This window comes from Rhamphochromis longiceps, linkage group LG5 (assembly GCF_057381845.1).
Source record: "Rhamphochromis longiceps isolate RC_006_pf linkage group LG5, R_longiceps_female_GT1.1, whole genome shotgun sequence".
NCBI lineage: Eukaryota > Metazoa > Chordata > Actinopteri > Cichliformes > Cichlidae > Rhamphochromis > Rhamphochromis longiceps.
The window spans coordinates 27,666,484-27,694,424 of record NC_140561.1 but is presented as its reverse complement, the minus strand read 5'-3'; the positions used below and the strand labels follow the sequence as shown (position 1 = coordinate 27,694,424).

Sequence of the window (27,941 nt, the reverse complement as noted above, 5' to 3'; positions counted from 1 at the left end):
ATTTATCCAAGAAAGTTAGGAAATTATTATGTCACAGCAGCTAAAGCAAATAACTCATAACAAAAACAACACAACTGAAAGTCGAATAGCTCATTAAACTAAATATTATCAATAACGTAAAAACAATTATAAAAAAAGAGCATGACTGAACAGTAAAAATACAGTATTTAGATAAATATCTTAATCACAATCTGATTAAGCAATTATGCCTTCTCTTAATAAGCAAATAAAAAAAAAAGTACAGTAAACATGCAGGACAAAAATTTATTGTACAAAGATAAGGAAGGATCAGAGGCCGGTTCAGGGGATTCAAGAGGCTCTGCAGCAGTTATTTACAGCAGATTCTGACTGCATCAAGAAAATTACTCATTTCCAGTCATCAAATACTGCCTGCACAGACCAGACCAGCATGGCTCCAAAGCAACACATTTTTAAAAAGATGGAACAATATCTACGCCATCACATGATCTAATTTCACAGCTCTTCAACTGTGGCTCACAAGAACATCAAGTCTGCCTACATGGACACACAAAGTGCAGAGCAGAGCAACAGGAAAACAAAAAGGCTGAGTGTTTTGCATGCAGTCCAGCAAAAGGCTGCCAGTAGTTTCCATCTGCAGCATACTCACATGTTTTTAAAACAGTGCGGGAGAACATTTCATTCTGTCACAAACATAGCTCTACATGGTCATCTATTACTTACTAAAATATGTCTGCAGCACAGACTATTAAAAAAAAAAAACACACACAAAAAAAACCCAAACGTGGTTGAGGGAAATTCTGGATCAAAAGACTGCTTTTACATCAAAGTTTTAACAATTAATTTATTAGTGGGACATTTTTTTTTTTTTTTTTTACAAAGTAAACAAGGAAGCGTAAAAGCCTGATTCATTGATTCCTTCTTTTCTGTTGTTTCTTTATGTTCTCGTCAATATTGTGCTATTTTATTATACTATAAAAACAGTCCTCGCAATTTAAAGCATAGTCTTTTATTGAAAACTCAATCTTTTGTTCACCTTTTTTCTTTTAAAGGGGATTTTGTAGATTTGTTTGTAGATTTATTTGAATTTATTTAAGGTGAAACTAGAGATAGATCCATTGATTAGACATTCGGCAGCAACACAATTGTACGTTTAAAAACAGTTAATAACACCAGTTAATAACATTCTCAAAGTGGGAGTAAATAGCATAGAGAGGTGTGACACAAGAGTTTGAACTGAACATTACGAAATGTTATCTAGATAAAGAAGTCAGCTGCAGGATAACAAAACTGACATTTTATCTTGACCAAAAACTCAAAACCATCCTCTGCTCACTTGGGCCAATCAGTGGGATGGATCCGTCCACGATTATCTCAAGTCTTATCATAGATGTGATGGAACAATTCACATAAAATGTTACAAGACAAAATAGTTGATAGGTGGATTTCTTTGGTTCAGTGATAGATAGGGATGGGTATTGATAAGATTTTCACGATTCCGATTCCATTTTCGATTCTGTTTAACGATTCGATTCTTTATCGATTCTCTTATTGATTCTTTTTTTTTTTTTTTTTTTTTTTTAAAGGAGAACACTAAGGTCGATTAGCTTAGAACTTTGTTTTATATCTTCTCTTTGAACAAGATAGAAATTTAGGAGTAACATGGCCTTACAAACCCAACAGTGAGATCTTAAGAGATCCAGCCTATGGCTCTTCAATGGGGTGTCACAGGGTCCCCAAGAAAAAAAATTGTAAATGTAAAATAATAAAATAAATATTCTCCTGTAGCAATAACAAAGTATAACATAAATTATTCTGTAGCAATTACAGAATATCCAGTAATGTCCCTGCCTACAATTAAACACATTCACTTACCGAAAATCGGGGGCATCTGCTGTGGCAAATGGGTTCAAGCCTTTGACCACAAACTTAGTCACTGCTCGGTGACATTCATCTATCCTGGCCTGAAAGGAGACGCTACCAGACTGCAGCGAGAACTGCCAGCATCTGAGCCAGCCAGACTCTGTCTGTCTCTCTCATCATGGTCACCTAAATGCACAGTAATGGCAGGTTTTGTAATAAGGCAGATTGCGCTAACATAATATGCACTGTTAGTTGATTATTTACCTGCCGCATTAACGGGGGAGGATGTGCAAACGTTACCGCTGCTGCTGGTTTGAGATTCACGAGTCCGGAGCGGAATTAAAAACACGACATTCATTTAAGGTCATCGCGTGTTTTGTGAGCAAATGCTTTTGCATATTCGTAGTGTTTCCTCCCTTAAATGAAATGTCTACTTGCAAGTTGCCCTGTTGTCATCCGTTCTCGTAAAGTATAATCAAACTTTTGAGCGTTTGAGCCGCCGTGTTTCCTGCCAGGTAAATGACGCTCCGCAACGTGATGACGTAATTTGGGGCGACTGGAATCGTTAAGGGAATCGTTTGCAAAAATGGCAAACAATTCCTTGGAATTGAAACAGTGGGAACCGGTTCTCAGCAAGAACCGGTTTTCGATACCCATCCCTAGTGATAGAAAAAAATGTATTGTACACACAGCACATTTCTCTTCCACCTCTAATAGGTTTGATATTGCTCTTCATCTCTGTTGCACTGGCCTTTTGATATGTCTCACTGGTGTAAAGCTTCCAAGACCCATGTATTTCCACTGTCAGTGAAGAAAAAGAAAAAAACCATTGGAGTGGTAATCCCTTTTTTTTTTTGTTAACCATAAAAAACGTCAGGAAAGTATTTAAAAATACTAAACCCCTGGCCTCAATACAGTCCCCCTAACCAGCATTTCACCGCAGGAAGTGCAGGCAATAAATTTAAACTCTGGGCCTCCAACGGGCTTAAAAGGATTCCAGATCAGGAGGACAGCATCAGGAGATTAACCTTAGAGATTACACTTTTGATAATGAGCAGGTTGTTTCTGAAGCGATAATGTAAAATGCCAAGAATAAAAAAAAGTATAAAGAAGCTCTCTACACAGCTGCCACATCAGCTTTAAGAAACCCAACAGTGACCTGTACAAACAACCAATCAGGTCCCTTTTTAGATTTCCAGCTTTAGTTCATTTTAGTTTTGTTGGCAACATATAGTCCAATTTCATCTCGAGTGGTAAAACAAATAAAAATACTGCACACAAACATTCAGTATCCATTTAACCACAGCCTGAGCGGGCTTTTAAAAAAAATGACCAGAGTTTAATCAACAAGTCTTGCTGCACATGTGTTAAAATTTATAGAGCAAACATTCCTATGCGAGTTAATATGGAACTAAAACTAACAACATCTAGAAAATACTTCAGTTCCAGTACTCTGTAACAATGCTGGCATCCACACACCAGGAACAGCAATGACTTCACTGAATTTTAATATTTTGCAAAGCTAGTTTTAGTTTCCACCAATTACTTTTTACACACACAGACTTTAAATGCCTGTGGTTCCCAGGTATAATATGTATTCGGAAGGGCTCCATCTTCATCACCTTAAACTGCAGCTGGTAACTGTATTAGTTGTCCTTGCTGCCTATCCCAACCACAACCAGCATCAAGTGGAGAACTGGCTCATGTGCGCTGAGGTCATTAACAAAACAACACAAAACAATGCTACCCGCAGACCAAGATGGTGGATCTGAAGTCTGTCTACGAGCTGAGAAATCAAAGATGCATCTAATTAATAACTGTCACAAACAATATAAACTATTATTCATTAATTTATAAAAGAAAGCACAGGTTGGTCGAACGGTCACACAGAGAGCCACTTCCCCTGTCACCACCACATACAGAAATTCAATGAGAAACACTGAACAGATACAATCAGCAGCTGCAGCGACACACTGTTGTTTAGACACAAACTTTAGGTCATGGTACTATTTGACTTTAAAGCTCTGTAAATATCAAAAGCATGAAAACAGTCCGACCAGTGTTGCCCAGAAACCTGCCTGAAATTCTGGACCTCAAAGACCTTACCTGGGAGGTATTCTCCTCGTACGTCAGGTAGTGATTTGTCACAGGCCAAAGTTCACCTTTCAGCTAATACCTCACCCTGACTATTCTGAGAAATGCCTGCCCCCCTCCACAGCTTCTAACTTTTACTTCATTTCTCTTCTGGTTTCAGAGGAAGCAGCTGATTCTTCTCTACTTTTCCACGGAGCGCATGAAGTCTAAGACTAACTTGCTTTCTTCGTCTCTCCGCTCCTCCCCTCTGAACAAACAGCTGAGTTTCTTCCTTTAACTTGTGCAAGGTACTGTAGCTCCACCCCTCCTGGCACTCACTGTGAGGAAACACTCCTCTCTGCTGCAACTATGACTCTTCACTACCTTTATCATCTTGTGGGAGGTCAAAGGTAGCCTGGATAAATCACTTGGCAACTGATTTATCATCTTTAATCCCAACCTATTTTTGAGCTGACATTTTATTGTCCTGCTCACCTGGCTGGAAGAGCAGTGAATCTGAAAATGAAACACCCCCATTAACCACATGACCACAAGTATGCGTGAGTGTTTTACGGAAATACGGACAGCAGTAACAGACTGATAGGGGAAACAAAGAAGTACTATTGTTGTGATCAAAACAATGACACGAGACGCATGCACAGGCCAGACTTTAATAATTCATAGCTCAATGTTTACCTTATAAAATTAACTTTCATTATTTTAAAGAAGTAGTTCAACAGAGCAATGCAGGAACACTAACACACAACTTGCTCGAATTTATTCTTTGGATCTGTATGTGTTTTTCTGTGTCTCACCACATAAACAATATTGTGGGAAAAAATGACTTCACAAAGGCAGAAAACTGCTGATCCTCACTTACAAACATTTCTGGCCACAAGTCATCCAGTGAGGTCACAACAGGTGTTTTAGATTAGATGGAAGACCGAATAATAAGGAAACACTCCCACGTTGTTACCTCCTATTTTAAATGAACTATAATTGAAGCGGCTCCAGGGAGCTGTGCTGTTCAGAGGACTTTATGGAGACTTCTGAGCATCAAACAGCAATAAAACTCAATACATTTTCATTGATCTATAAAAAGTATTTAATATTATAGAGAAAATGTTTAGAGTAAGAGATGACGGCTAAATAGTTATCAGTATGTGGAAATGGATACTGCTGAAAAATACTTATGGGGAAGCACAAAGTCCAGTCCTGTGCCTCATATGTTTTATATTATATAATAATGACATTGTCAGTTATCAAAACTGCTTTATTTGTCAACAACACTAATTTACATCACTGTGGGCAAAGTCTAGCACAGATTATGTAAACAAAGTTTTCACATTACTAAAAAAATTTTATTAATGGTTATTTAGTGGTTGTTTGAAATTAGAAATGCAGTATCAATGTGGAGAAAGGGGATATTAAATAAAGATGTAAATCTGAAAATGGTTCAGTTTGGGGAGTATCTTTAAAGGGTTATAAGGAGAGTGGAGTTCATTATATAGATAAAGATGTTCATAAAATAAAATTGAAGCATAGTTATGGTTATGAAACTGTCGTTTTTCGTCTTCTGTGCATTTTCTTTGGTCTTTGGGTTTTTTAAATGAAATTTAGTTCTAAACGTGCTGCTATATAAAAAGTGTAATTTGCCTTCTTTCTATTTGATTAATTTCTTTCTTGTGGACATTTGTCACTATCAAAGTTTTCAAAGACCCAGCTTTGGTTTAATGTAAAATTGCAAACACAGTAACCATCTTTATAAAGCTGTAGGCAGATCTCCAGAAAGCTAATTCTAATACCAGGGAGCTGAGACATTCTTCAGCTATTAATAAATCTTCTGACATCCCTCCCCTTCAGCAGCACTCTAGAGACAGAGTCCAACTGTTAGTTAAATAAGAAGAGCTGTTTGATTAAAGGAAATGGTTAAAAAAAAAAAAAAAAAAAAAAAAAAAAAAAAAAAAGTGAAATTTGACCTGTTGGAGGTAAAAAAAAAAGAGTCAAATGTGGTCCTGAGACAGAAGGTAGCATCATTGCTCTGTAAGTCTATGATGCCGTAATTGTTTGTTTTGTTTTTGTTTTCTTTCCTGCCTGTCCCGTTTGGTTCTTTTGCCATCAGAATTATTGTCTAAAGGCAAAGAAAGATGCCCAACGGATTTACTTTGCCAAATGGACAATCCCGGCCTTGCCGTATTGGTCTATTTGATTCACCTTTGCTTTTATTGTTTATTTTATTTTCACTTGCTACACATGGGACAGACATGACTGGGGGAAAGAAAAGGGAGAGAGAAAGAGAGGTAGGGAAAGAAAAACAGCGGGGGAGAGGAACTATGATAAAGGGCAAAAAACAAAAACCAACACAACAAACAGACAAAAAATGCTGTAATTGTTCCCGTGATATTCCAATATATTGGGAATATAATATCAGATGCTGAAGGTCAAAGGTCAAACTAGAGACTACAGTCGTTTCCCCACAGAACATGTTGGACGCTTCTTTAGATCTCAGGTAAGCACCATTCACTTTCATGCATTATTGACCATGTGGATAAAATACTACCGTTGGTGTTAATTGATGGACTTCTTAAACCTGTGCTGAACTACAATCCAAACCTGCACATCTGAAAATAAACCAGGACAATTCTGTTACGGCCTTTTTATTTTACTCAGTTTTCGTGTGGGGGCTTGTGTATGTTACTCCCCTCCTGCCGCCTAGCAGAGGGGGTCGTAACAATTCATCACAACTCACCACTAAAATACCACACATCTGCAGTGACAGAGAGACAAGGGAAAAAATTACAGAGACTGAAATGATTTTGTTCCTGTGCAAAGACATACTAGAAACCAGAAAGTGACTGATGATCACTTGTTCAAAAAGCAAAATTACTCATAATTTCAAATCAGAATCCTGGTAACTAATATCTGATGTCTCACAAATGTCTTAATGGATTATTCCATCCAGGTTATTTTTATATTCCAATTCTTATTGATTTCACTTCCTAGTTGTGCATCAGAATCTTCACTTTGTGAAGCTTTGTTTGTGACAAAAAGCAGTTGTAAATGAAAAGCCGTCTTTCCAGGTTGGGAAAAATGTATCACACAATGTCCAAATTTGGATAAACAGTCAAAGTAAGCTCTAAATGCATCCCAAGACCTCAGCTTTATTCATTAGACAAGTGTGTGGCCTGTCATCTAGAGATTTAAACATTTGATTTCAGTAGTTGTCAGTAGTAATGCTACGTGGTTACTTAAACAAAATATTCATATTATACTAAGTAGAAAACCAGTTAACTACCAGAGGTGACATGTTATGTAGCCACATGGCACAAGGTAGGAGCCCCTCTCTTTCAGTGACAAGAAGTTCAGTGTCAGAGCAAACTGAAATAAAACCACTTGACCACAGCAGTGTTTTCCGGTCCTCTGTGTGGAAGGAAGTGCTAGCACTGCTAACATTAGCTAGACTTGGCAAACTAATCTTAAAGTCCTGCACGTGTGACAACATGAAAGTGCCGCACATTTTAGCAACATGTAAAATACAGTTTGATTCCTGAAGAACGTGATTAACAGTTACAAATAGATCTCAAACACACACATTTTTAGGAACAATAGTCGATCATTAGATTGGGCTTGTTTGAATTATTTGTGAATGTTTTCATACTGTTAACAACTAATTCTTGGTGTCCTTTAGTTTTGCAACCCAGCTTTTTGTTTTCTAGCACAGACAGCATGAACAAACCAGACCCAAGACTCCGGTCAGCGTGGCTGATGGGTTTACCAGACTGGAAGCTGAGCAGCATGGCAGCATATGGCACTGCCCAACACAGCACTGAGCCCCAGTAACACTAATGTCCAGCCAATTACAAACACACAGACACGCAAGTGGGACTCTGAGTACAGTAGGAAGTTCCATGCTGGGTCAGCGGCTGGTCAGCTACAGCCCATTTAACACAAACACACACAAAGAAAAGCAAAGACACATGTAAACACTCAGCATGAGTCAATATAAGAAAAATGGGGGGGGGGGGGGGACCCTAAAACTCAAATGAACAGTTGATTCAAAAGGTTATTACACAGGCCAGAATTATTAACACACACTCGCAGACCCTTATCCTCAGCTCATTAACTGCCCTCATCGTCAACTAGACTGATAATAATCACATCACTACACAAGCAGAAATTGTGTGTGTGTGTGTGTGTGTGTGTGTGTGTGTGTGTGTGTGTGTGTGTGTGTGTGAGAGAGAAAGCATTTAACCTTAACCAGACAACCATTAAATCAGCAACAACATCTGGTTAAGTCTGTATCAGTATACAATAAATCCCAATTTTTCAGAAGAATGTGTAGTGTAGAAACTGTAGAAAGCTTTGTTAAAAAATATAGTCTGTTATTACTACATAAACAAATCTTCATGGATCAATGTGAGTGGTGCTTACTCGCTTCGTCGGCGTGCCTCCATCCCATCAGGTAGGAAGAGTTTGATTGTTGACACGATGCAGCCATGGGTGACTGCAGACAAAAAGAGAAAAGACACTTCAATATTGTTCATATGAAGAAAACGAAATAAAACAGAGCAGAATGTTTACATATACAAAGTCCTGGATCATCAGCGAATATAGAGACTCTAGAGAATCCATGTCAAACATGCATCCCGGGCTGACTATGTGTCAAAGGTCCTAATTTTTAAGGAAAAGATTTCTGCCTTTCTGGCCCATATTAACAAATCCTATGAGGTATCAAATTTCATATTATTGAAGGTTTTCTGATATAATTAGGTATGGTTCAGAGTAATCACCAGTAGCTCACGAGTAAAAGGCAATTTTTTCACCAGTAGCTGCAGAGCTGTTGTATTACCACTACCTTCAGCCCTGTTGAAGATTATTCCACAGATTGTCAAACACATGGTGAGTCAGTGCCTGAGTGTTTGAGCGTATGTTGCTTCTTTCTGGGGCTGTGCGATATGACCAAAATCTCATATCCCGATATAAGACCTCTATCATCCCGATAACGATATAAATCACAAAAATGTTACACTTTCTGAAAATTCTGTGAATCTCGGGCAGCTTGACTTGCGTGAAGTGTTTTCAGCTGGGCGTCGTGTACATGGAGTCGAATGTTTTAACCAATGCATGAAACTATACATTTTTAGACATAAGTTGTAATGGCCGCCATTTTCTTTGTGTGTATTTATTACACGGCATGCTGCGGGGAAAAGCCTGTTCTAACGTTTGAATCTAAGGTTTATTTTTTAGCACCTGACGGCTCTTTTTTGCTTCTCATCCGTAAACACTATGCATACTCTTTCACGTGATTCAGTTTATTTTAAAAAGTCTCAACAGGATCTTGAGCTTTATTCTGAAAGGTTTATGTGGAAAATAAACAAGCAGACACGCAATGGTTTTGCCGTCGCTGTTGTTAACGACAACGTGTAGAATAGAATAGAATAGAATAGAATAATCCTTTAATTGTCCCACAAGGGGAAATTTGGTTGTAACAGCAGCCAGAAAGACACACATACAACAAACAGTACACAGGACACAGAACAGAAACAGACACAATTTTTCTTACATATTTACAAAAACAGGCGCTTGTCCGTCCATAGTGTGGTTATATTAAATATAAGAGAAAGAGAGAACTTTAAGAAATTAATATAGCCACTACAGTGACCATCAAAACGGTGAAAAAAATAAAATATTGCCATAAACAGTAACTGCTACCAGGTCAAGCTTGTGTCCTGTGTGTCACAACAAAGAAGTGGTTTGTTTTGAGCTAAATAAAAGCACACGTGCTGTAGTGCCTGGATCAGCATGTGAGCTGACTGTGTGCAGAGGCACACAGATGGACAGAAAAGAGGGAGTCACATGGAGGGACTGGGATTTTTAGATCAGGTCATCCTGAACCATGCCTTAGTTATGCGACAGACTCAGGTGGCTGGGGGACTTCCCATGATGCACTGAGCATTTCTTCTTTACTCCCGTCTTTTCACTAACTGTACGATAACATGCCACTATCATCTCTATTCTTGTCCGTTTTCTCTTTTCCCTCCTCTCACCCCACAACTGGCCACAGAAGATCCTGCCCCTCCCCAAGTCTGGTTCTGTTTGAGGTCTCTTCCTGTTAAAAGAGATTTCTTCCTCCTCGCTCTTGTAGGGGATCATTTGATTGTTGGTGTTCTCTTTCTCATAATTGATGGGGTTCTTATAGTACAAAGCAACTTAAGACAACTATTGTTGTGAAGGGGTAGTGTTAATAGAATAAATACATATCCTATTTCCAGTATACAGAGACTAAATTTGTTTAGACACAGCTTTTTGTCGTTTTGCTTATTTTTTTAATGCATAACAACAGTTCCCAGAACACACTTCTCTAAAGCTATCGGGCTTGTCATGCATGCACTGGCGCAAATCCAGGATGTGAAAACAAAAACGTGTTTCTAGACCCTAGTGACTTATTTTCATATTGCTGATAAATTAAAGTAGTTATGAGTCTCTTCTGGTAAAACAAACTGTATATTTTTTATTATATAATTTAACTTGATATAATCTTCTAAAATCTGTAAAAAGGCATAGATCAGTCTTTTTTTTCATAACCTCTGACAGAAGTTTAATGCCTGTTGGAACTCCAGTATGAAAATGGCTTAAGTAGAGCTGAAAATCTGACCTTAATATGCGCTCTCTGGTGTGTATGTATGCATTAGCTCATATGACCAAAGCTAAATGAGCCCAGAGCCATCCTTGAAGGTTAGTCAAGTGTGATTACTTGACATGTGTGCATTATTAACTATAAGAGTAAGGAAAAATCCTCTGTCCATTATGTATGCTGACTGAGAAGCATAAAATATGTGCTTTGCCCCATAATACATCACTGTATGTCATCATATTCCACATGTGATCTTTGTACCTTTGCGTGTGTTCTCAGTGACGTCGACGCCAAACTGGATGATGTCGCCGGAGAGGACCTCACAGGGCGGACTCTCCTCCGAGCCACGACTCAACCTCTGGCTGTTGATGAATGTCCCATTGCTGCTTTTAGTGTCTTGCAGGTAGAACTGAAACATGCAAAACAACAGGTCACAACCATGTGAAGAAAACTGACACTTATAAACAAACATGAACAGAAAACTCTAAATTGAAGAAGAGTCGAGTTAAAATAGATCCCCAGATTAAAAGAGAAATAAATTATGACAGGAAATATGAAGCTACGGCTCATAATGGCAGAAATTATATTTCACAACCTTTTGGTAGTATGATTTTCATATTGTCAAACAAATATTAAGTATTTATCAGTAATCAAAGCCAATTAAATAGTATATTTTTGGAAAAGAAATGTCTGCATAAACTATTTCCTTGTTTTCACCAGTGGTAGGATTTAACATGTTACCAACTACACCCTCTGGAACCTGGACACTGTTTGCTATTCACCAACAAAAACAACCAATATAAAATAAAAATGCACTACAAATGACCAGGCCTCAAACTGATAAAAACATGTACAATACAAAGCTAAATACTTGGTGTATCCAAAAAACAAAAAGAAAGCAAAAACACACACAAAATGATCTGACCCCCGTCCAATGAATTTCACCAGAACATAAAACTGAAACTTTTGACATGAACTCCCCTGGAGCAACGTGGGGTTAGACGGCACCAAAAAAAATATTCTGCTTTGTTTACCTAATTATTCATGTCACCCAACCACAACATAGCCTCACAGTTACAGAGCCACCTGTCACCATCGATGGCTGCAGTCTACCTCCTTGTAATACACAGATTTTACAATGTTGTATTACCGTATTTTTTGGACTATAAGGCGCACCGGATTATAGGGCACATTAAGCGAAACAAAACAGTCAGATAAGTCAAAATTTACTCAACCCATTCTTCTTGCTTCCTCCACTTCCGTACCATTGATTCATTAATGTTGAATTCTCTCACAGCTGCTCTATTCTATGTTGTTGCAGTATATTAATGACTAACCTCATAATGTGGATGGATTATCTCAGTTGTTCTCCTGACTGAAGTTTGGTCCGTTTACAGCATCCTGCAATGCGATTGCATTTGTCCCTTACCATTGGGAACCTTCGCGTTAACTTTTATTGACTAGAAAGAAGTTAGCGTTCATCCTGCAGCTTCACTGTGTTTATGTTATGCTAACATAGATGTGTCGCTAGCGATCACGAAGCACATCATTACATGCCAGCTAGCCCAACTTCAGTAACCCTACAAAATACACTCCTGTTTAGTTTTCTGTCTTCATTTATGTTGGAAGTGGTAGCAGTGCTGTACGTTTTAATTTTTTCAGAAATCATGTTTAGGTGGAAAATAGCGAGCGCCGTGTACCACATAAAATTGGTTCGAGGTCAATAAGCACAACCAGGATTCATACATAAGGTGCACCGGATTAAAAGGCGCACTGTTGATTTTTGAGAAAATTAAAGGATTATAAGTGCACCTTATAGTCTGAAAAATATGGTACAAGCACAGCAGCTACCCAGAGATGACCCTGGTGAGGCATAGGCACAAGGTTTTATTTTTCAGGGGAGAAAGAGGAACTCATCTTGGTTTGTAAATTCCCACTGTAAAACCTCACAATGAGCATTATTTGCCATCAACATCTTTTTGTTTTAAACCAGAGGTGAAGAGTGAGGGACACTGGATTCTTGTATGTCAATCACAAAGTAGAGGGTAATGGGAACCACAGCCAATAGCATGTTGTGTTTAGTAAGTCTCACGGTACTTTGTGAAATAGTCAGGACACAATTTTCATCAGACCAGATGTCATATCAACTAGAGATAGACCGATCCGACATTACGTATCGGTATCGGTCCAATACTGACCTAAATTACTGGATCGGCTATCGGAGAGAAATAAAAACTGTAATCCGATCCATTAAATATCACAAAAGCACTTCACAAAACTTGCGACATGGCAGAACTCAGCTTATAACTTTAGCACATCGGAGCAGTATGCGTCACGTGGTACAGCGGCTGTGGCGTGTGAGACCTCTCGGCGGTCTGGTTGAGCATTTGGAGCCTCGCTACCAAACCGGAATTTCATCTCTGAGAACGTTATCCCAGAGAGAAGTAAAGCAAGTGTGTAAGTTCATCTCTGAATGTTCATAAAGCATTCCCACGTTAAGCTTATGACTGCCTCTCATTCTCTCCCCCTCCCTCTCCTGCTGCTACTTCAATCATGAAACTAATCAATGATCAGCTGATCGGCTTTTCAGTCGCGAGTCCCGTCTCTCTTGTCTGTTTTTGGCCCACTTTGCATGTTTATGCTTGATAAGCTGTTGTTAGAATTTATTTAATATTACTTTCTACACCAGGATCCTTTTCTACGTAGCTGACGGCTGGTAACTGTGCAGGGGCAGGTCTAGCAAGGTTTTGCCAGGGGGGCAGGTAGGGCGTTAACAGGGAAAGGGGGAAAGAAATACTTTTCTTTCTTATTCTCATTTAAAATGTCTAGCTTTTGATAAATAATTATCTGAATCTTACACCCAAAGTTTTAATCTGATGTAAAATGTATAGAAGTCTATTACTAAATATAGTAACTATTAAGTCTAATATATACCCTAGTAAGCTATAGTACTTTTACCTTTGGGAAGGTACCATCTGTGCAGTCTGCAATTCTGTTGAAGAAAGATGTTGAATCTATTTAATTATTGTAGAAAAATAATTGATTTCTGTGCAATTTTTTTTTAACATTTATTTTTTATTTTACACGTGCATTAAATTAAAGTAGATTACGTCGATTAAGCATCACAAGGCGGGGGGGGGGGGGGGGGGGGGGGGGGTTCCCTATTCATTTATTTATGTATGTATTTATTTTTTAACCTATTAGTTAGGTTGTTTAATATTTCCGCTAAGTACTCTTTAAAATACCAGAATAGGGAGGATGGTGTAGGCTTAAGTTTATTAGATTGATCAGTATTGCTGAACTATGAAATATTTTGGGTGCAGTGTATTTTTTGCATACAGATATAACAGAATAGCTTTATTGTTTTGTTTTTTAAAACTTGAGTATGAACTTATACAAAATGCAGCAAAATATTTAAAAAACTGTTTTATTGATTAAAAAAATACACTATATCGGATTCATATCGGTATCGGTAGATATCCAAATTTATGATATCAGTATCAGACATAAAAAAGTGGTATCGTGCCATCTCTAATATCAACCGATTTGCATCCATGCACATTGATTACAGATTTTTTTGCCCCTGAAGGAGGGATGTTCGATATAACGATATATATTGGATGACGATATAAAAACGTATATCGTTTGTTTTGTGGCGTCGTAAAATAAACTCTTTACAGCAATATTTTTTCATCGTTTTGATGGTCACTGTAGTGGCTTTATTAATTTCTTAAAGTTCTCTCTTTCTCTTATATTTAATATAACCACACTACGGACGGACAAGCGCCTGTTTTTACGTGTTGTCGTTAGCAACAATGAGTGTAAAACAAGGTAACAAGTCCGCTTGTTTGTTTTCCACGTAAACCTTTCACAATAAAGCTCAAGATCCTGCTGAGGCTTTTTAAAATAAACTGAATCACGGGAAAGAGTATGCAGAGAGTTTACGGATGAGAAGAAAAACTTCACGCAAATCGAGTTGCCCGAGATTCACAGAATTTACAGAAAATATTACATTTTTGTGATTTATATCGTTGTCAGTAAATGTCTTATATCGGGATATGAGATTTTTGTCATATCGCACAGCCCTATCCTGAAGGGCAAAAAAGTTTGGAGGCTCATATCTCATGTCTTTCACAAATCAGAGATGTCATCCTCTGCTAACCATTACAAAAATGTCATACTTTAGACCACACGCCTTATAAATCGTGCAGGTTGACACCCACCAGGCCCACAAACAGACAGACATAGCTACTCTGAAATCACCCAGGGACTCCCGCAGTCCTGTTTCAAAGCTTTAAGATGACTGTTTTCATCATCACCATTTTGGCATTTTATAATCAGATGTCACAAGCGAGGGTTTGTGACAAGCAGAGGTCGATGTTTTGAGAAAATTCAGGCTTCTCCCTGTTATCCATCTTTTATATACAGTCTATATACACAGAGAACACCCATGATGGTAAACCATAAACAAGAAGCCAAAATCATGTTCGTTCATATGATTCAGGAAACCCATGCAGAATATCTTGATTGATATCAGACAGGAAACAACCAGTCAAAACAAAACACAAATTAGAGCAAACACAGATATTAACAGCTAAAATTGAAACACAAACGAGCACACACAGATAAAGGTAACACAGACACAGCAAAAATTACACACACACACACACACACACACACACACACACACACAGATAACGATCTGATCTGGATGCCCGGGGCCTTTTTGCCTGTTGTTCCAGGAGTTTCATTCATCAGCTTTCAGCTCTCCGTCATGACTTGAAACGCTCTGTCCTACCAGAGAGAGAGGAAGGAGGGACTGAAGGAGGAAACAGCAAAAAACAAGCCACGGAGAGAGAGAGAGGCTGAGGCTGACTGGCTCACTTCGCTGTTTATCCCACTGCAGTGTGAAACGAAAAGCTAGCAATTCACACCTCATGATAGCTATACACTAACACACACACACACACACACACACACACACACACACACACAGTTACCTCCTGTCCCCATGGTAACCTGGAGATGGGGAGGGAGGGACCTAACTATAGAGCTTTTCACCCAGCAACACCGCACACACACACACACACACACACACACTATGCGTCACATATGGCTCTCGCAGACTTACATTCTCACGCACATACACAGAGAAACCATGACATCATCCACCTGTGAGCTGCAGACAGCGAGTTCAGTCTGCTGACTGTGACGCCTGATTTCTCATAGAGCACCTGAGACGTGGACTTGTTTCACAACATATATTACGACATGTCACACAACCAGGAAGTAACAATAAAGCAGAGCACAGAAGCAGCAGACATGGTGAGTAAAACGATGCCAAAGTCATATACACAGAGCACAGCAGGGATAAAAAGAAAATCGCAGCAAGAGTTTCATGAAGAAAAAAAATATGCCAAAAAAAGTTTTATATCAATATAAAATGCCACAATCCCACATGTGGGAAGTGGCGGGTAAAGTGAGGAACGTAGAACTGCTTTTGGCTCCTCCTTTATTCACAAGGGGTTGCACTTCGATCTGCACTTGCGTAGACTGATTTTTTACACTCTTTGGCCCTCAGAAGATAACACTCTCAGTTGTTTGTGTCTTGTTCTCAAACCAGGAACCTTTTGTGTACAAGGCAAATGTGTTAAACACTACACCATAGAGCCACTATACTAATGCCACTATGTTAAAAATCTAAATCTGCAAAATAATTATGTCACTAAATCTTTGAAATAAATCTTAGTAAACCTTTGTCCCCCCTTTACATCCATGTATCTATGGGGGTCATCTGGTCACGAACCAGGATGCTCAGATGTGCACCGTGTTGCTGATCTATTAAAGGTTGTTTTTGTTGTTGTTTTTAAACAATCCTAAAATGAATCATTCACCATTTGTGTGTCAACCAGCTCCAGCTTCACATTATACTGTCACAGCGCCATTTTTACTCCTTCAGTCTTTTTCTTGAAAATAACACAAGAGGTTACTTGGGCTGAATGTTGTAATACTATGTATTCACTTGCACACTCCTAAGTAGTGTCTACTTTGAGTCTTTCTTTGATTAAATTTGGTATTCAAATTTAGGAAGTACTGGGATCAAATTTCTGATATCGTCATGCATCTACCCAGAAGTAATCAAAGCAGTCTGTGAGGCATCAGCCACACTGGCCATCATCCATTTCACTGTCCTGAAAACTTTCCATAATGACTAATAAGTGGCTAACTATTAACAAATGCGTGAGTGAATGAGCCATTAGTTTATTACCAGGTCACTGAGAGGAGAAAACAGACCAGCTGGCTGTTTTAAGGCTGAATTTAAGTTTGTTGATTGGACATTTTATCTGATTTAACATTCTGAAATGAAGACACAACAAAGAAAATTCCAGAGTGACGCACTGTGGATATGAGCTGAGATTTCTTCCATGCATACCAGTATGAGAGAAGGAATTCTTTCCCAGTTTAATCAGTCTGCAAACTCAAATACCACAGAGCAGGATGAGCTACTGTCTTTTCAACTACAGTTCTGCAATCTCTTCTAAAGGGTCAAGAAACTCAAGTAGAAAATGAAAATAATGTTTGTCAAATATAATATTTGTTTAATAACATGCAGGTATATATGTTTGTGTTGTATAGAGTTGTCCACCTGCTTTGTTGGGATTTCTTGGAAAAAATAGCCATGTGTTGCGTTTTGTTGTTTGTTTAAATTTTGACAGTGCTGGTCCACAATCACCAAAAAAAGTAATAAAAAAAAGTAATAAAAAAGTAATAATGAACATTTAAAAAGATTGATTACTAGAACAGTTTCTTCCCCCCCCCCCAAATCTGCACATCATCATCATATGAATGAAGCACTTTTTAAACCAGAAGCTGGACCACCAGCATTCCTGCAATACCTCCACCCACCATCAGAGCACTTCTCAGGAAAACACTGCATCCCTTTATCCTTCTATGTCTGTTCTCTCTCCATGTCCCTTTTCATCCATTAGTAGTGCCAGCTAAACAAACATCATGCTACTCCGTTTGGATTTTACTTTGCTCTTAGCTTCCAAAAACAGTACACACCATCAGCTGGCAGCTAGCCCTGCAGGCACAACAACCACTTAACCAGTCAGCAGGTCAACGCATGACACCAGTTTGTATCAACACTACAGACAGATTTAAAGAAAGTAGCAGTCACCTGATGGATAAAACCTCCCAGAATCACTCGCAGGAGTCACCCTGACTCCTGGAACAACTAAAAATAATTCCACCTTAGAGCAGGACATCCAATATTGGGATTTAATGCAAACAAGATCCAAGGTCTATGAAAATATGTATACTAACAAATAATTAGATGACCTAATCTAGTCAATACCTTAAGAAAAAATAGCAAAGATAAACCCAGACACCAAATAATAGTATTCAAGAGAAATTCCAGTGTAAATTCTTCAGTTTCCAAATCAACTAGAACATGCACATATTTGTTTCATCACTAGCACTGCAGCTCCCATACAAACAGATAAAGCGGATTATTCCTTCATTAGCAAAATATGACAAAGTACTTTTACAAAAAGCAGCACCAAACATCCATCACTGCAGGAGTCTTGGGCCAGTCAAGACACATTTCACTCTCTAGGAGGCTTGATAAACAAGTTCTTGAAATGTCAGTGCCAGTCATAAAACAGAAGCAAGGTGACTCTACCACATGCAAAAAAAACTCATACAGGGTTTAAAGTGGGCCTGTTATGCTATTTTATTTCTCAAATGCTCAAATTAAACATGGCCAAAGTATCAAATAATAAAGTCAGGGTATTTACAAGTATTCCCTGTGAGCCATCAGTTACTTTAAATTTATCTAAACCAGAGACACAATGAGAGCAATCAGTGGACAACTCTACATCAGCAAAGATGGTAGTAAAAGTTCCAGGTGAAAAGTTAAAATTTTAAGCTTTTATTAAAATCAGACTTGACTAGTAATGTTATCAATTGCATACAATTGTTTTATGTTCCAGTAGCAAAAATTTAATTTACATAGCTGGTAGGATGGCTGTCAAACAGAGGTATTATTGCACAGCCAAAGGTGTCAAACATTGTTTTGAAAAATATTGGCGCAAAGATATTTTAAACATGTAGTAAAATAAAAAACAAAAGTGAATTAGGAGATGAAATCACATATTAGAGAGCTGTGCTATAAGGTTAGATGTTAGCTATCAATCTGATGCTCAACACAGAAAGCACTGATGAGTTACAGTGGGGCAAAAAAGTATTTAGTCAGCCACCGATTGTGCAAGTTCCCCCACTTAAAATGATGACAGAGGTCAGTAATTTGCACCAGAGGTACACTTCAACTGTGAGAGACAGAATGTGAAAAATAAATCCATGAATTCACATGGTAGGATTTGTAAAGAATTTATTCGTAAATTAGGGTGGAAAATAAGTATTTGGTCACCTCAAACAAGGAAAATCTCTGGCTCTCACAGACCTGTAACGTCTTCTGTAAGAAGCTTTTCTGTCCCCCACTCGTTACCTGTATGAATGGCACCTGTTTGAACTCATCATCTGTAAAAAAGACACCTGTCCACAGCCTCAAACAGTCAGACTCCAAACTCCGCCATGGCCAAGACCAAAGAGCTTTCAAAGGACACCAGGAAAAGTATTGTAGACCTGCACCAGACTGGGAAGAGTGAATCTACAATAGGCAAGCAGCTTGGTGTGAAAAAAATCAACTGTGGGAGCAATCATCAGAAAATGGAAGACATACAAGACCACTGATAATCTCCCTCGATCTGGGGCTCCACGCAAGATCTCATCCCGTGGGGTCAAAATGATCATGAGAACGGTGAGCAAAGATCCCAGAACCACACGGGGGGACCTGGTGAATGACCTGCAGAGAGCTGGGACCAAAGTAACAAAGGTCACCATCAGTAACACACTACAACGGCAGGGAATCAAATCCCGCAGTGCCAGACGTGTTCCGCTGCTGAAGCCAGTGCATGTCCAGGCCCGTCTGAAGTTTGCCAGAGAGCACATGGATGATACAGCAGAGGATTGGGAGAATGTCATGTGGTCAGATGAAACCAAAGTAGAACTTTTTGGTATAAACTCAACTCGTCATGTTTGGAGGAAGAAGAATACTGAGTTGCATCCCAAGAACACCATACCTACTGTGAAGCATGGGGGTGGAAACATCATGCTATGGGGCTGTTTTTCTGCCAAGGGGACAGGACGACTGATCCGTGTTAAGGACAGAATGAATGTGGCCATGTATCGTGAGATTTTGAGCCAAAACCTCCTTCCATCAGTGAGAACTTTGAAGATGAAACGAGGCTGGGTCTTCCAACATGACAATGATCCAAAACACACCGCCCGGGCAACAAAGGAGTGGCTCCGTAAGAAGCATTTAAAAGTCCTGGAGTGGCCTAGCCAGTCTCCAGACCTCAACCCCATAGAAAATCTGTGGCGGGAGTTGAAAGTCCGTGTTGCTCGGCGACAGCCCCAAAACATCACTGCTCTTGAGAAGATCTGCATGGAGGAATGGGCCAAAATACCAGCTACTGTGTGTGCAAACCTGGTAAAGACCTATAGTAAACGTTTGACCTCTGTTATTGCCAACAAAGGTTATGTTACAAAGTATTGAGTTGTATTTTTGTTATTGACCAAATACTTATTTTCCACCCTGATTTACGAATAAATTCTTTACAAATCCTATCATGTGGATTCATGGATTGTTTTTTCACATTCTGTCTCTCACAGTTGAAGTGTACCTCTGGTGCAAATTACTGACCTCTGTCATCATTTTAGGTGGGGGAACTTGCACAGTCGGTGGCTGACTAAATACTTTTTTGCCCCACTGTACATGTAGCTGACCAGCCAGCAATGCCTCTCTCTCTCTGTAACTTTTCCCCACCCATCTACCCTAATACTGCTAGCCCAAGTTCAGAGGAGGACTGCAGCTTTGAGATGAGTGATAGTGGTGCAGCAGTGCTTGCACTACAAAACCAGGCTCAGATAGAGGCTTGCTGCACCTTCCTTCATATGGAGGGAAAGGGGGCACGACTGTTGTTTACATTCAACAGTTTCCTATAGGCTGACTACTTCTTGTTGGTCCTGGTTTAGGATATTGAGAGATCTGTGCTTTAATTCAGACATCTGTAACAGCATTATTTAGATTATTTAGATTAAAGTGTACGTTTTTAAGGCACATACACAACTGTGCTACCGTGCAAATTAATTATGTTTGAGAAAGGCAAGGAAGTGCATACTCTGCATGTGAGTGTGTAGTCTGGGCTTTAACTGTCTATGAGCACAGAAGCCCCGCCTACAAATGAATGAATGAATGAATGAATGAAGTAACCATCGTTTTATTTATTTGTTTTAAACACACATCTTTGTTCTCTACAAGTTCCACGTTGACAGTGATACGTTTTTTTGGCACTGATCTGAAGTCATAGTACTCTGACATTCTTGATATAGAGTTAGAGCCAAGATTTACTTAAACGCTTTTTAAACAGCACTATGTATCTGACATTGTAAGCTGTAATCTGAAACACCTGATTATATTTAAATATTTTTAAAAAGTCCTTGTTGAAAAAAAGTGTTTGATAATCTTAAATTATTGATAAGATATGAGTTATAGATTAGCTGGCAGGATACAAGTCTTAAAACTGATGTGATGCAATCAAATGGAGAGAAGATATGTCACCGTGTTTGTGTACTACAGCAGCATCAACGCCACACTGAGGTGTACCTCAGTAATACTAGTTGGCTAGACCCATGGCAGACCAGACAAGCATTCATTGGCGTCATCTGAATAATTGGTTATCAGTCACATTTGTAAGTCTACTTTAAAAAGACTTTAGGTCCAATCCTGAAACAAACCGTGGCTGAACTATGGAGCTCGTTTCACTTAACAACAACAACAACAACAACGACAACTTCTCGAGGTTATTGCAGCAAAGTTTTTATTGTAGCCTTTTCCAACAGTCTGATCCAGGATTTTTTATTTTTTTTTTTTTTATAATTATCTCTTTTATTGGGACAGCTGTTGAACATAACAGTAGTTTGCCTTTTTACACTTTCTTTGCTGTCACATTTTAACTTATAATTGAAAAATAAAGAAGACAGAAAAAGAAGAGAAAAGAAAAGAAGAAGAAAGAAAGAAAAAACTAGGTTTAGGAGGCAGCAGGGCAGGTAGGTTTACGTAGTACTCAGGGTTGTAACATCATACACAAAATCACACCTCATATGCTTAACATAGTCTGTCCATTTAGACCATATTCCGTAGAAGGTATCCCTCTGAAGTTTAAGAGAAAATGACACTTTTTCCCCATGGTATAGATCTCTTGTACAGAATGTATCCAGTCTTCTATCGTTGGTGGTTCAGGCTTAAGCCATCTTCTCGTAAGAGGCTTTTTACTTGCGGCCAGAAGGATATACAGGAGTCTTCTGTCATTGGAATTCAGTTTATCCACTGGTGCATTGCACAAAAATATGGTCTCAAAAGTTGAAGGAAAAACAAATGAAAAAACATTTTGTAAATGATCATGGATTAGAGACCAATACTGGCGAATAACTTTACAGCGTTAGCGCCGTTAGCGCCGTCTCCCCCACATCTCCAACATTTATCACCAATTCCTCGATATCTTTGTTGAGCAGGGGTAATGAAAAATCTCATAATGCTTTTCCAGCAAAATTCACGCCAAACGTTAGACCCAGTGGTAGCCCACTGTATCTTGAATGCGTGAGCGCAACACTTCTCTGTAATTGTCAAATTACCCTCCTTTTCCCACTTCGCTTTAATATACAGAGTGCTGTCGTTTTTACACCGCCGGATGCTGTTATATAATTTAGAAATAATTTTACTTTGCACAGGATTTTTTATTAATACATTTATTAGTACTGTATGGAAAAAAAAATACAACAAAAATTGGCCAAGTAGCCAATTTGCTTCATCTGAGAATCAACCAGTGGAAATGCCATCGATGGCCCAAAAAGGCTGGCAGCTGGGCAGTCAATTCGATGCCACACTTCTTCTTTTTTTTTTTTTTTTTTTAAACTTAAAAAAATGGTTCTGTTGAACCCTGTGAAGTTTTCTCTCTCTTATGTTCAAGATTTCTTAGCTCCAAGCCCAACTCCATCAACTCAGTTTCACTTGTGATGGCAGCGCACCCAAGTATGACTTCGACAGGAATTCAGCAGAGGACTATGAAGACTAAATTCATCTTTCGCCAATAAGAACCCCTGAACACAAACCTAGATCTGCCAATAGCTGTTCTTTGGATCTGCTCAGGACATAACTTGTTCAAACTCTAAAAAACTATTTTAAGTAACTTTCACATGATATTTGCCAACTTCCACATGAGCAAAGCCAGCCATTCAAGTTTTATACACATTTAGTACACAGATGGCAGTAGCATGTTCTGCCATCGCTTCTTTGGCGTTTAATGAGCGATTTGTACCCAAAGTCAAATACTTTTTTCTCCCTCAGCATGGAGCTGACATGTAAACCCAACATTCACAGGTTTATAGAGCATGTTTCAAAGAAAGGCTGCAGATGGAGAGAGAGAGAAAGCAGGAGAGCCAGCTGACTGGAGACTGGACTCCTGCCACCATTTCCATAAGAGGCCGTTTGCTGCTGCTGCTGGCAAACAAAAAGAGTGTTTTATCGGCGTGCTCATTTCTGCAATAGTGTCTGCCTTACCTTCAAAGGTGAATCTTAGTGCACAAATGTTTTGCTATAGACTTCACTGTCTTTAACAGTTAACATTACCTCCTTAATTAAGTTACACATTGTTCCATACTGAATATAAATTTAAGACAATAAAGAAACAAAAAAAAGTGCCAGAGGCTTTCTAGTTTCCTCTCCTTAAAGTGTGAGGATTTGACTTTTTTCTTTTTGGGGCATTTTTTAGACTTTATTGGACTGGGACAGTACAGAGCAGACAGGAAACTAAGAAAAGAGCAAAGAGGAACAACATGTAGGAATCAAGCCCAGGATTCCTGCAGCCTTTTGTGATATGGATCTCCAGCTCAACCAAGTGAGCTATAGTGGCATCCCATTTTTGCTTATTTGTTTTTTGTTTGTTACACTTAGGAAACCTTTCCATTTTTGACCTAATATATTAAGATAGTATTCTTCAAAAAGAAGATCTCCTTCAAGGAAGCTGGTGGGAATCATTTGTAACTAGAGCTGGGCGATAGAACGATAACGATATGTATCGCGATATAACTTTAACTCGATAGAGAAATTAAGCTATCGCGATAGACCTCGCCGCTCTTGTCCTCTTAAAAAAATAAAAAAAAATAAAAAAAGGTCAGCCAATCCAAATTCAGTAGCGCAGAGCCGAACCAATCACAGCCGCAGCGTCACGTCGCGTAACTTGTTAGGTACAGCACAAGTGCCAAGCCGCACGTGTGTTTGTTTGGGAAGCAGCCAGCGGGTAATGGAGCCAGCGCGTAATGGAGGAAATGAGTGTGCCGACTAGAAAAATCAACCGAGCGTGACCGAAGAGAAAACAGATGATGGTTCCAATGCCGGAGAGATTGTCGAACGGAAGAGCCATAGAAGTTCCGTAGTGTGAAGGTATTTCGGCTATTTCAAGTCTGACAAAAAACAGAGTAGCGTGCACTGTAAATTGTGCCGAAAGCAAGTCTGGAAATACAATAAACTGGTGCATGCGTCACACTGTGCGCCACGTTATTGTTTCGGTGAAATGAATTTCTACAATACTGTTACTGTTAATTGTACTCTCTGCAGTGTTTAAATGCTTACATATACACACAGTTACTGTCCGTCCACACATACGACTCGGTTCTGCTTCTATGCCCCAGCTTTGTTTACTTTTTCCCACCGAGGCTTCTAGACTTCTGATTGGCCAACATTTCTGCACGGTTAGGAATCTAGCGCCACCTGCTGCTTTGGCATGTTCATAGCAGCGTTTTCTTTCATTTCTCCCTTTATGTGTGGACGGGATTATTTTTAAAACGAAAACGGAAAATCTCCGTTTTCAAAAATACCCGTGTACGTGTGGACGTAGCCTCAGTCTCTGACTGGAAGCGCTAATTCGTCATTCGGCTTTTGTCAGACTAAAGTAACTGTTAAAACTGTTTGAAAAGCTAAGCTATACAACAAGGAGAGATTGAGAATTTCCTTTTAGTTCTCAGTTTATTTGATATTGACAAAAGTTAGTCAGTTTTGTCTGTTCTTCTGTAAAACAAACTAAGATTTATTTTTAGAATTAATATTTTGTTTCTAAGTGGAATTGACAATTTAGTCTGTTTCGTTTGTTCTATTTTGAAACTTAAACGCTTTAGCGGCTGCCTTTTGTGTAGTTTGCAATATTTGCCTTTATCTATCTGAAAAAGTCTCATGTTCCTTAAGTACATCTACCCTGTTGAACTTATTATGGGAAATAAATATTTAAATAAAAACAAGCTGCTGATTATTTCACATTTTACTTGTGAGCAACGGCACATTTAAATCTTACAAATATAGTTATTTGGCTTATATCGTGATAGATATCGTTATCGCCTGAAATAAAAAAAAAACATATCGTGATATGAAAAAATCTCATATCGCCCAGCTCTATTTGTAACCATGCAGACTGTTTTATTTACATACAAGCCCATATAAAGAAGAAGGTATTAACTTTGTTATTACACCTTTGAGGTAGCAGTTGAGATAGTAGCAGAGGCAAATCCAAAAATGACCCCTGACAAGAAAGCTTAATTTCTCCTGTTCAAGAGACCAGGCTGGGAAAATCTCATTCATATTGTTTCTGTTATTTTTCATAGTTTGACATTATGGCATCTGCTGTGATGCTTGCATCTCTGATGAAGTCTCACAAGTGTCAGTTTTGTTTTTATAACTAGATGGTTTACACTGAGTTTGTAACTGCAGACAAATAATCAAATAATTTGGAATACAATATTTTTAATTTACAAGGTTGAGATGGCTCTTTTGACAGTACATATCCAAGATAAATTATCATAATTGTAATATTTCTGACACAGTCAAAATTGAGTTGAATCAAGTACAATCAGGGACCTTGTGAATCAGAACTGAATAAGTTGTAGAAATCAGTGACAATACCCAGCCCTAGTGGTCACTGTAGGACTGCTTGGAAAGAAACACAAGGGTACAGGCTGTATTTAAAAAAGGAGAATTTATTTTTTTCTTAAAAAAGAAAAAAACAAATTAAAAATACACACAACCACAGTGGCACTCTTTCTAACTCAACATTTTGATTCATCAAAATCAAAAGAGTCATACAGTAGTGGCAGAGTAGAGTCAACCATACTCTGTTGCTAACAAAATGCCGTTATTAAACTGCATCCATAAACCATACAGGTGCTAAGTAACACACTAATAAAAAATCTAGAATTTAACTAATCAAAACTGGAACATAAACTTCTTGGATCGTCATTATCAAACAACAAGCCATATTGTTTGCCAGACGATGTGATTTAAAATATTTCTGAAGACACAGATATGGTGGACAGGTCCAATTCAGTACCTTAAGTTAGCAGAACAGGTAGCTTATGGCTGTCCATGTATTTATACCTCATAATCAGACAGTGACTCCCCTAAATTCCAATCTCAAAAGAATACAAATAGGTGAGTAACTTTCTATGCCAGAAGAAAATCCTGACAATAGTCTTACCTAAAAGTTGCTAACATATAAACCAAACCAGGTTGACTTCTAACAAGCTCATGAGGATTAACTGTTAACAGCATCATCATTCCTATTTGAGGAAGTACTAAAAAGCTGAAGATGGGTTGCATCATCTCTGACCAATCAACTGGTTCACCTGTTAACTTGAGTGAACAAGACGTTTACTCATTCAGCTCTTCCACAATAATCTTCCCACAAAGCTGGTTCCTGTTCAGCTGGAGTTTGTATGTTGATCTTGGTACACTGGGTTCCTGGTATAACCCTCACTGACTTAGCACACAAAAAGACATGAATAGAGTTGGTGTAGAATAGGATAATGTAACACACATACAAATAGTAAATGGGCTTTAACACCCCTACAGTCTAAAAATAAAAAGCTCCCAACAGCTTGCATCGTGTCTAAACAAGTTATGAAGACTGCCTCTAGCCTAACATGTTTAAATACTAATTAAAATGTACTAAAATCTGCAGCAACATGTCAGGATCAGTCAAAATTCAGACAGAGAAGAGATAGAATGACATACAGGACATCAGAATATCTGCTGTTCCCATTGACAGTGGTGATATCAGAGCCCCAACACTTAAAGATACATTTTGGAATTTATCCATCTCAATAGACTATCCCAGCTTTTTACCAGCAGCTGTTTAAAGAGCCAAGGCAAAGGAGATGTTAAAGATGAAACCAAACTTCATCTGCCATGTTTTTCTCCCAGTGAGGGAAAAAAAATATTCACATTTACTGTAACCTGGTTCAAATTCAGTCATCACTTAAAGCCAATAAAGAAAATCTGATTGGTCATTTAAATATGTCGCTGATTCAGGATGTCAGCTCATACAATTTGTTTAGTTATTTTATTTTACTTTGCTTATGCTATTTGTATATGTACAGCACTTTGTGAACCCTGGTTTTATGTTAAAGTGCTTTATAAATAAAGCTGGTATGGTATGGTATGGTATGGTATGCATTAAGGAACAGGAAAAATACATTTCACCTAAAGGCTACTGGATGTTTTGGGTTATTGAAAAGCTGTTTTTAAAAAGGATGTAAATAAGACATCTGTCCTAGTTTCATAACGGTCAGAAACTGCACTTCTAAAGATCCATTGTGGTATCCTGCTCCAATATCTGGAAGCAGCACTCTATCACTAAACACATGAACGATGCCAAAGCTGAGGCTGCCAGGCTGCTCTTCTTGCCAAAAGAGTCTTATTCCTCCACACACGTGCTCAGATATTAAGTGTACTACAGATCTGAATCCACTCTGTATAGCAACGTTCTTGTGCCTTGTTGGCATTCATGCTGAGGTTATTACCATGCCGTGGATTATTGACACCAGACAACAACTCTGCTCTGCTGTCAGCACTGCTTTCCACCAGCTGCCTGGATGACTGACCAGCTCTTTGGCTGCCTTTAATCATGATCTAACTACCAATGATGCTGTGTTAAAATCCACATTGGCTACCTTCCTCATCATTGACTTTAGTTTTATGAAAATTTTGTTTTATGAAAATGGTAAAAAAGTATTTAACATGATTCATATACAGAGCATTCTCATTCCCAACGCGTGACATACCGACGTAGGGCTGTGTGATATGACCAAAATCTCATATCCTGATATCGTCCGATAACGATATAAATCACAAAAATGTAACATTTTCTGTCAATTCTGTGAATCTCGGGCAACTCGACTTGCGTGACGTTTTTCCAGCTGGGCGTCCTTTACCTGGAGTCGAGTG

At 38.6% G+C, this 27,941-nt stretch overlaps 1 protein-coding gene across 6 annotated transcripts in view; it reads right to left on the bottom strand.

Moving 5' to 3' along the window:
• The window catches only part of slmapa (sarcolemma associated protein a), an 86,954-nt gene that overhangs the window by 44,547 nt on the left and 14,466 nt on the right, over window positions 1–27,941 (bottom strand). For all 6 annotated transcript variants that reach the window (XM_085407062.1, XM_085407061.1, XM_085407063.1 and 3 more), the window contains exons 2-3: window positions 10,811–10,958; window positions 8,347–8,419 (exon numbers count right to left, since the gene is read on the bottom strand). In XM_085407062.1, coding sequence (XP_085263188.1) covers window positions 8,347–8,419; window positions 10,811–10,958 — 221 coding nt within the window. The remainder of the gene's footprint in view (window positions 1–8,346; window positions 8,420–10,810; window positions 10,959–27,941) is intronic.